The sequence below is a fragment of the Pygoscelis adeliae genome, unplaced genomic scaffold (assembly GCF_000699105.1).
Source record: "Pygoscelis adeliae isolate BGI_AS28 unplaced genomic scaffold, ASM69910v1 Scaffold114, whole genome shotgun sequence".
In the NCBI taxonomy this organism is placed as follows: Eukaryota; Metazoa; Chordata; class Aves; order Sphenisciformes; family Spheniscidae; genus Pygoscelis; species Pygoscelis adeliae.
Genome location: NW_008824587.1, coordinates 3,143,299 through 3,152,951, shown reverse-complemented (window position 1 = coordinate 3,152,951; position 9,653 = coordinate 3,143,299). Strand labels below are relative to the sequence as shown.

General features: G+C 47.1%; 2 protein-coding genes across 2 annotated transcripts in view; one reads left to right on the top strand and one right to left on the bottom strand.

Annotated features, from left to right (window-relative positions):
- The window catches only part of NTNG2 (netrin G2), a 47,714-nt gene extending 46,842 nt beyond the window's left edge, over positions 1 to 872 (top strand). Inside the window, exons 6-7 of the mRNA XM_009322175.1 lie at positions 201 to 335; positions 703 to 872. Coding sequence (XP_009320450.1) covers positions 201 to 335; positions 703 to 872 — 305 coding nt within the window. The remainder of the gene's footprint in view (positions 1 to 200; positions 336 to 702) is intronic.
- A 6,702-nt stretch (positions 873 to 7,574) lies between these two features.
- Positions 7,575 to 9,653, bottom strand: part of SETX (senataxin) — a 31,711-nt gene continuing 29,632 nt past the window's right edge. The window contains 3 exon segments of the mRNA XM_009322070.1: positions 7,575 to 9,356; positions 9,358 to 9,413; positions 9,416 to 9,482. Of these exon segments, the coding sequence (XP_009320345.1) occupies positions 9,327 to 9,356; positions 9,358 to 9,413; positions 9,416 to 9,482 (153 nt within the window). The 3' untranslated portion in view covers positions 7,575 to 9,326.

The following is a 9,653-nucleotide window of genomic DNA, read 5'->3' as shown; positions in this document are numbered from 1 at the left end:
GGGGAGTGGTCTTTGCCCCCGTGGCTGTTTGCACTGTTGGAGCCTCTCGTAAAACCATGCCCTCCCAGTCCCTTGGTCTCTAACAGCCCTCCCGTAGCATGCAGCCAGCTTTTTCCAAAGGCCTCAACACCTCCCTCGGGGCACTGGCGGGCACGAAGCCCCCCGGCAGGACAGGCACTAACAGTCCTGTCTTTGGCCAGAATGTAACTGCAACCAGATCGGCTCCGTGCACGACCGCTGCAACGAGACCGGCTACTGTGAATGCAAAGAAGGCGCCACGGGGCCCAAGTGTGACGACTGCCTGCCCAACTACTACTGGAGACAGGGCTGCTTCCGTAAGTACCCCGGCAGCATCATGTCCCCCTGAGCCAGAGGGACAGAGGGAGGTGTGAGATGGGCCCAAACAAGAGGGGGATCTTCAGCACCGCCTGCTCGGGTGCCCCGTGATGCTCAGGGTGTAGGGTGAGCAGACTCCAGCCATTCCTCCCAAATCCAAAATGACTTGATAGCTTTGCCCCTGGAGTTTGCAGCCCCCGTTGTTTTCCTCTGGCCTTGGGGCTGCTCTGGCACTACAAGGGTTGGACAAGTTAACCCCAAGGAGCGAGAGAAGAAAGCCAAAAGCTTCTAGTTTCTGCTTCAGTCAAGGGGTTTAACATACCCCCACATTAACGCCCGCGTCCTTCCCTCCCTCCCACCTCGCAGCCAACGTCTGTGACGATGAGCTCCTGCTCTGCCAGAACGGCGGCACCTGCTCCCAGAACACGTTTTTGGACAAAAAGGACTGCGACGGTGCCCCCAGCGCACGCGGCAGCCCCGGCACCATCCTCCTCGGGGTGCTCGCCCTCCAGCTGCGCAGCTGGGTGGACCTCTGAAGCCGCAGAGGAGGGAGCCCAGCCCAGGCACGTCACCCGAGGGACCTGGGGAGACTAAGGTAACGGGTGGCTCTCCCCACCGTCTCCTCCGCCTTCCTTCATGCTAGGACTTGCACAACGTCTTCTGGTCCACTTTCCAAGCAGAGAGGTATGCAGAAAATCAGGGGCTGACTCCTGCCCACGAACCCATCCTGGCAGCAGCCGGGGTGGCCACAGCGCAGAGCCGGCTGCCGAGCAGCGGCGGCGGAGACTGCACCAGCCTGTGCCGGGGCCGCGTCCCGCAGCCCAGCGGGGACACGGGGCCCGTCCTTCCCTCCGCGCAGCGACTCTCCTTCCCTGCTCCGCACAGGGCGACCTGGGGCCGGGGCCACCGGGGCCCTGGTGAAATAGTGCCGCGATCCAAGGGATATTTTTTTTATTATTACTTTATTTACTTTGGTATAGGCTGGGGTGTGCTTTTTATTTTTCCTCTTCTTAGTGTCCTGTTTTGAAAGAGCCTGTCATGACAACTCCAGAGCCCCGTAACACAACAGGCAGGGGAAGGGGAGGGAGGGAAGGGGAGACTCTGGTCCATCCTTGCTGCATAGTCGCACATCCCACCATCAGCCTGGCCTGGCCACGCACATACTGTTGCCTACAACTCTAGTTGCTGCATTGATTTTTTTATTTTCATTGCTGGGGTTTGTTTTCTTGCACTTACGGAGAACGCAGGGGCCATTAGGCATATGGTACGTGAGGAGTGCAGTGTCTTATCCACACATGTCCATATAGTGTACGGTTCAAATACTTTTTTTTGGTAGAGACTTATTTTTGTTTGGATTAAATGTTATAAAAGAACCGCAACTTAAAGGGACATTTTGCCATGACCGTTTGATTCTGGTGTATCCTCCTCCAGTAAAGCAACTATCAATTGCTGCTTGATCACCACGTTTTCCTTTTTGTGTGCGCAGTTAATTACAGGTAAAGACTTATTTTTTGATTCATAATGTCCTCTTGTGTTTTCTAAGTCACTACCAAGGTGCACCACATGGTGAGGGAGAGGGGAGGGAGAGAGAGGTTGCCTCATCACTGAGAGCTGTTAATTATTTCTCCTAATTACTTTGCTGAACCTAGATTAGACTACTAACTGTAGACAATGAACAAAGCCTAAGTAATATATTAAGCACTGGTCTTGTGTGGAAAGGCCATTTCCAAATGAGCCTGCGGCAGGAGAAGCCTGGGTAGCCCAGGGATGCTTCTCCAGGGGGACCTCAGCTGCCCAGCCCCATTGCAGCCCCCCCAGAGCTGGTGCCATGATACACCTTTGCAGAAAAAGCTATTTATTTTGAATACCTTCAAGCAGCCAGAGCCTGGGACTTCAGTATAGAGCTCACAGGGAGTAGATCAACTCATGTAAGGCTTATAAACATGCCGCTATCAGAGGAAGTGTTTGCAGTCAAGCACATAAACGAAGGCAGGAGAAATGAGAGACAAGCAATGATGTAACTCAATCAGAACAATGGGAATGTCATGTACACGAGAGCTTTAATTTTGTCATGTCCAAAGATTTGCCAAACCAGGAGCTGATTGAGTGGAGGATAAGAAGGCAGGAGAGACCCGCCACCTCCAGCACGTTCAGTTCTGGGCTAGTTCTCTTGACAAGGGAGCAGCCCTCGGTCACCGCCCCAGCTCTACCCAGCCCGCTTGCTCCCTGAGCCAGCCCAGGAGCCCACATAATCCAGCCTTGAGCCTCCACTGGCATTTCCAGGTCTGGTGTCCTTGCCAGAGTGCTACTCCAAGAGCTTCTCTATCAACACCTGTTCTGTTTCAGCACCCGGTCTCCATGCTCCTGTCCCTACAGCCCATCCTGCTCAGCTGGGGCCCGTGCTGGGAGCAGCCCAAGTTTCAAAAGTGCAAGAGCCTGCAGTGTCTTCCAGCCTGACACTGCAGATACCGTGCACGCAGCTAGTGCCCCCGAAATGCAGCCACCTCCACGGAGAGGGGGACAGTGAACTTGTACGTTGAAAAAGGAGAAGAAAACAGGGGCGAAGGTGCAAGAACGGATATTGCCACATCAAAGAGCAACACAAATCTGGTGCACGTTTTGAGCAGCATTTAACATCACAGAGGCAGGTCACAGGACTTAGTTAATCCACCATAAAATAAATGAGGGTTAAACTCACCCTGCTGAGATCAGATCTTTGAGGGAGTGGGCTGGCACAAGCATTGCCTCCCTTTCCTTAATGCAGTCGGTTGCTGTCTGTTGGTATTGACGCCCGCTCTTTCTTTGTACTTTCTGACTGCAATAGATTTAAAATCCTCATACGTTACTGTTCTTACAAGTAATAGCATAGAAAAGACTGTAACAAGATCAAGATCTCTAATGGCACTTCTAGAAGGTGAAGCAACATTCTCCTTTCCCTGCACTAGTGTTTTTCTCTAGAATATTAGATTAAGCAACAGAAAATTTACTACTTCATAAAGCCGTATCCCAGACAAACTCTGCACCCAGCAGATTCCCTGCAAACACACACCTTTATTGCGATGCAAGCAGGAGCTGCCAAGCAGCAACGAATTCCTGTAGAAAAAAAAAAACGTCAAAAGGGCACAACAAAGCTCAGAACAGCCCAGGAATGAAGACTGTTGAAGGTGATAGACCACTGCACTAGACCTTCTTAGGTTTGGGGAATTTTCTCTTGGTTGATTGGGTGCTGGTTGGTTGGTTTGGGGGTTTTGTTTGTTTTTAAGATAAAACATCGTTGGCTTCCTAACTCAGCTCCAGAGATGGTACCACCTCCCTGTGAACCCAGAATACGAGTCACGTTCAGTCCTGGACCTTCTTTAACCAAAGCCCAATGAATAGTTCTGTAACTTCAACCAGAAGCAGAAAGTTGTGGTGCTAACCCTCCTGCAGCCATGCCAAAGGACACCTGAAAAATGTTGGGGAACAAAACACAAGTCGGCCCTCCACACGAGGTTATACCATTCTTAGGCTCTTCCTAGTCATGCAGAAGCAAAGCCCTCTGTGAAATGGTAACTGCAAAGGACAAACACGACATGCTTCATCTCGCAGAAGAAATCAAATGGCCTTTAGGCTGAGAGCAAGAGCAGAGCCAAAAGAGGGAGTTTCAGACTTCCCTCCTGCGGCTCTGCCTGCAGACGGGGCCGTACAGCTCATCTTCAGGCTCAGACACAAAGCTAGCCCTGCGCGTTGGAGATCAGGATGGCACTTTACCTGTCCAATGGTGCTGGAGAACTTGCAATCACGTAACACAAACCACTGCAAGGCAGAAAAAAACCTCTCACACAAAACTTAAACCTGGTATTTAAGAAAATAATTTAAAGCTTCTGAAAGCTTCAGCACTGAAGATCCATTAACTGCAGACAGCTGTTAGCACATAGGTGTCTACACAAAGAGAATAGAGCATTATTGAAATAATACAGAGAGAGAAACCATCGCAGCAAGTACCCGCGGATCCAAAAGTTCATCTTCTTTAAGATAGAAACATTTGTACATCAGTTAATGCTTCCAAATGGGAGAAGCTGTCCAATGAGCTTGATACTTTACTTGTGGAAAGGTTAACCAAAAGGTACTTCTCTTTCCGAGAAAGCCACTTGTGCTTTTTCAAGAGGTTTTCATGTGTATCCTGTCACCGGTACGCAGCCAGCATTTGATTCATTTGAAAAAAGTTTTTAAATTACACTTCTGCCTGCAAAAAAGTGGCCTCTTCAAACAGTACAAGTAGAGCTTTTGATTTTTCTTGTTTACCTCCAGTTCTACTCTGATTTTAACTATTTAGAGGACTGACAAATCTAAATAACCAAAAGCCCCGAAGCAACAAAGATCCGCCTGATGGGACAGACTGCTGCAGCCAGGCTGAGTCCGCAGCCCCAGCTGCAGAGAAGTCAACAGCGGTCTGGCTTTATGCGTATTTGCTCACTCGCCAGATAAAACATTAAGCCTACAGTCCCTGGGAGCTGGAGACAGAAGGAGGGGGGGGAAAATTCCGTTGGCACTTACCAGGTATGTTATTTGGTTTTATAAAGATGAGGAAGCAGAGACCTCATCTACGAGAGCGATGCGTCAGGAGCCTTGCGGAGGCTGGAGTAGCGAGACAACCAACGCTTTAGTGGAAATAAAATTAATAGTCTCACCAACCAATTCTGTTCTATAATTGGCTTTCATAAAAAGTCCCAAATGTAAATAAAACAAAGTATAAAGGAGGAGCTGCGCGTTCTTGCTCAGAAATAAGAGCCCAGCTGGGTTTTGAAGAGCTTTGTATGACCATCTTCTCAGCCCTTCTGGCAGGGAGTTGGACAGTTTGGCCACTACCATGCAGACACCAGCTAAAAATCACACGCTGATTTGAGATGCAGAGAAGAGCTTCAGACTGTCCTAAAGGCTCCTTTATCATTTTGATTCTCTAGGTGTCGTAACGAGTTTCACTGCAGGGTAAAACGTGTGAGGAAAGCCTAAAACCACCCATTTTTACCACGCAACTACTTTCTCTCCTGGCCAGCAACAGCACTGGGCTCCAAAAGCTCCATCCCGACCCTGCTCTGTGCTATTTCAGGGATTAAAATAAAGAGAGGGGAAACGGATGGGATTTCTCTGTAGCAAAAGGAGTTCTTGCTTGATACAACAGTGAAATCTGTGACAAAATTGGACAGCCACAGCAGCGTAGCCTGTCACGCTGTAAAATAAGGTTTCCTATGTTTTCACAATACCAAATGTAACGTGCACTCAACCCACCTTCATTTTCATTTCTATCACTATTTGCCAGGAAGTTGGTGGCAAATTAGAGGCCTTGGCAGACAGGTACATATGGCTGGAAGGTCTCATGTGTCAGCGATATTCGATGTAGACGGCTGCTCAGCTTACATTTATTTGCACTAGAGAATAAGGCATTGGGCTCCTTTCCAAGCATCTTAAAAAGACAAGAAAAGAGACCTTATGTACGACTTGGGAATGGACCCGTTGTGGCAAGAGACTGTATTATATCATTAACATTATAAATTCCATTTACAATACAGCAGTCATTTCATCCATCATTTATTCATGCAGACTAGAGAGAACGTCTTGCATTTTTAGGACCGTGGTTCTGCTTATCCTTGGTGCTGCTACGGTCGAGGGGCTGTGAATGAGCAGCCCAGGTCCAGCTTTTGGCTACTCCGGTCCCTCCCTTCTATACGCAAAAGTAAACCCCAGCATCTCACCACTCTTCAGTAACTGGGGAAAAAAAAATAAGTCTCAACTCCGAGATCACTAGGGTTCCACGTTATTTTTTGGATCCCAGCTGGGACTGGGAATGTTGTAGTGACCAAACATACTGATTGAGGGTAAACAAGTTCTTTCTTGAACACTGAGCGTGCTGCTCAGTGCTTCCCTAGCGTCAGTACAGCAGGGGTGGGGGCTGCTTCCATTTTATGGACTAGCACGAGGAAGAGGCCAAGTGCCTCGTCAGTCTGCACACCTTGCACATCTCACATCTCCCAGCTCCTCTGCCTCCATCCATGGGACCCAGCTGCTAATTAGCAACTGCACCCAGCTTATCTAGGAGACAGTACTGTAAAAACTCATTGCCCCACCAGTACTACCAGCACCGGACGGGTGAGCACAGGCGAGGGACCGGGAGGAGAGGCTGATGTTTTCATCACCCCCCAGCAGCGTGGCACTGCTCTCGCGGCTACCGCTCACAACCCAGAGGCACCGCCAGCTCTCGGCTGTTCCTCAGGCCCGTCTGCTACCACCACCACACCGAGGAGCGACAGCCCCCCCTGCTACGCTTCCCAGAGCGGGCTAACGCTCCTGCAAACGGCTGGTTTTCCTCTGGCTGGGCAGCAGATATCCGTAGGCACAACTGATAAAGGCACCATTAGTAAGCCAGCACTCCATAGCATAATGCACATACAATGAAACGTAGGTAAGAAAAACATATTAGGCAAATACCTGTTTGGATACTGTCACTATACATCTGGCTCCGGTTTGTTCTCACATCACTGTAATTTGGAGTAGTGACTTAGAAAACAATTACAGTAAACCGTAAAGACAAAAGGAATAACCAGAATTATACTCCACCTTTACTGGAAAGCCTATTTCATGTACAAAGGATTAATTAAAAACCCCAAACTTTGAACAAAATATAGTCCAACACTTACAAGATTTTCCCTTCTTAATGATGTCAAAGATTAATAGTGCCACAGAGAGACCTGGTTTTGCACTGAGAATTAAGCTGCCAAGCTTGGAAGAAGCATGGAAGCCTCTGTACAAAAACCTGAACGCTGCTTCTTCCAAAGGTTTTTGGCACAAACTCCGATTAAACTGTTTTACATTGTTGCGTTGAAATGTTCTTTACCGATTTTTCTGACTTTAACACTCAGCGGAAGAGAACGATCACTGAACAACCTCCTCCGACTGCCACTAGTGCCGAGATGATACTAAATGAATAAAGCAAGTCTACACTTAGCTTACCAACACCCACTGTCCATCACTATTCAGTATTTTATAACACACAGTGGAAACAGCAGAGAAGTTATGAAAATTCTACTATTTGTTGCCCCATGCAGATTTTATTTGAATCGGTGAGAAGTGTTCTCTGGATTGGAGCTTGCTTGGGCTTCCATGTTATGGGTATAAAAGGGAGGGGGAAAAGTTAAAACTACAAACCTACTCCGAGTGATATGTGAAGAGGGAAAAGTGTTTTAAGTGCAACAACCCAAACATTTTTTTTATTCAAGAATACACCATTAACGATACAGACTGATATGGTAGCAGTAAGCTACCACTGAGAGATTGACAACTTAAGTCAGATAAATCTAGTATTAAATAAGCAAAACAGTTTGAGCCACTGACCATGCCTCAAAGCTGATTTATGGGAAGATACAGGTGTTGTAGAGTACATGACCTATGTGCTGTGTACATAATACAAGAAAAATGAAATGTTGAAACAAACCTCCTTCCAGCATGTGGTAAGCATAGCGCTCAGAAGAACACATTTTGAAATGCAGATTGTTTAAGGAGAAAGCGAGCTAGAAGAAAAGTTTCAGAGAAACATTCTTTGGACAAAATTGTATTTAATGGCCAGAAAAGCATTTCCTCATTCACACTGTCGCCAGCTTCACTTTCTTTACATTGAGACAGTCTAAATGGCTTCCACAGCTATAGGAACATCCTACAGCTGCTCGCAGAATAGCAGCCTTTTTAAATGTGCTAAGTAGAAACAGCAGGCAGGTCAGCACAGCCCTGCCAAGAGGTTTGAAAGATGACAGTATTTTTAAATATTCCTGTTAACATAAAGGGAGATAACACACAGGGCACGGAGTATGTGATGCGGGAGCGACCAAAACGTCCGATTCGTGACAGTCACGGATTCATTCAAGCGGCCTTCCTTCTCACACAAGGTACACAACATCAAGGAAGAGTCACAGCAGTTTTGTAAGTGCATATACTGCTGACAAGACGTGGTCAGGGTTCACTGAAGCCATTAAGATTGCAACATAACAAATAACTAAAGCTAAACAATGCACATATTCTGATTTCACTTCATAGGCATCTCAAAGATTCTCCCCTATTACCTTAAAATGCTCTGTACTACGCAGCACAGTGAGCTGGACAGTCACAGACGGCAACTAAAAGCCTCCCAACACACCTACAGTGCAGCGAGTACCAGCAAAGCAAATTCGGGGGTGGATGCATTAAGGATGTAAGTTTTACCAGCAATTACAGTTTGAACCACTACCTGATGTTTCGTACGGTAAGGCACCTGTATTTCCCTGCACTGGATCGCACGTACCTCTTCGGCAGTGGGTTCAAAGGACAAAGCTAACACTAATCATTGCAATGAACGCGTCGGGACAGAAACTAACTAAAGATTATGGCTAAATTCTGGCCAGAGAAGTCTGGCAGCTCATTTGCTTAGGGAAAGCCACCACCCTCATATTGGTTGAGCATAAGTCAGTTAGCAAGAGACAGCAGGATACTGCCCGCTTCCTAGCAGGCAGTATTTTAACACCGATGCACGGAGATAGCAACCTGGCCCGCTCACAATACACCCAACTTGTACTAACATAGCGAGGTGCCGCATTCTCAGGCAGAAGCGGGCTAGGCTATCTCCATGCAAAACTCTGCGCACCTGAACACGCGTCTCACCTCCTTGAGACAGACACGTACTCCAGAAAAAGAAAGCGATACTTCACAGTGACCCAAAGGCATTCTTAGTACAAATAATTCCACTTTTATTGTGAAATGTTACGATGAGAGGAAGCTTTCTTAAAAATAGTTTGTTTTTTCACCCCGTTTTACTGGTTATACATTCTTCATCAACGCAGTGGAAAGAATCCAGTAATAACACCGAGAATGAACTGCTTGCCCTTTTTATCTCTGTAGATCTCCAAAAGCTCTATACAAAGAAACTCAAGTGTCATTACCAATAAGTGTTAACTAGATCTTTGACTAAGATTCCACAGTGCTGTTGATTATTCGTCACATGGACTCACTGGGACCAAAACAGACCTCGTAGGCTTTAATCTGCAGTTTCTGTTGCCACTGCAACAAGAAACGGATCCAACTGATGAAGCAGCAGCAAAAGCAAAACTCAAGGCACATTTGTATAAACGAAAGCTCTTCTGTTCCTATAAAAACAGGCAATAAAATATACAAAATAAGTAGAATTCTCTCCATTCAACCAACGTACGTCTGCCTTCAGTCTTTCCTGGGGCATGAGGAAGAATCCCTGCTACCACATTTTCAACATTCACTCTTTGCTATCGAATAAATTAGACTTACTAGTGCAAAGGGAAAGA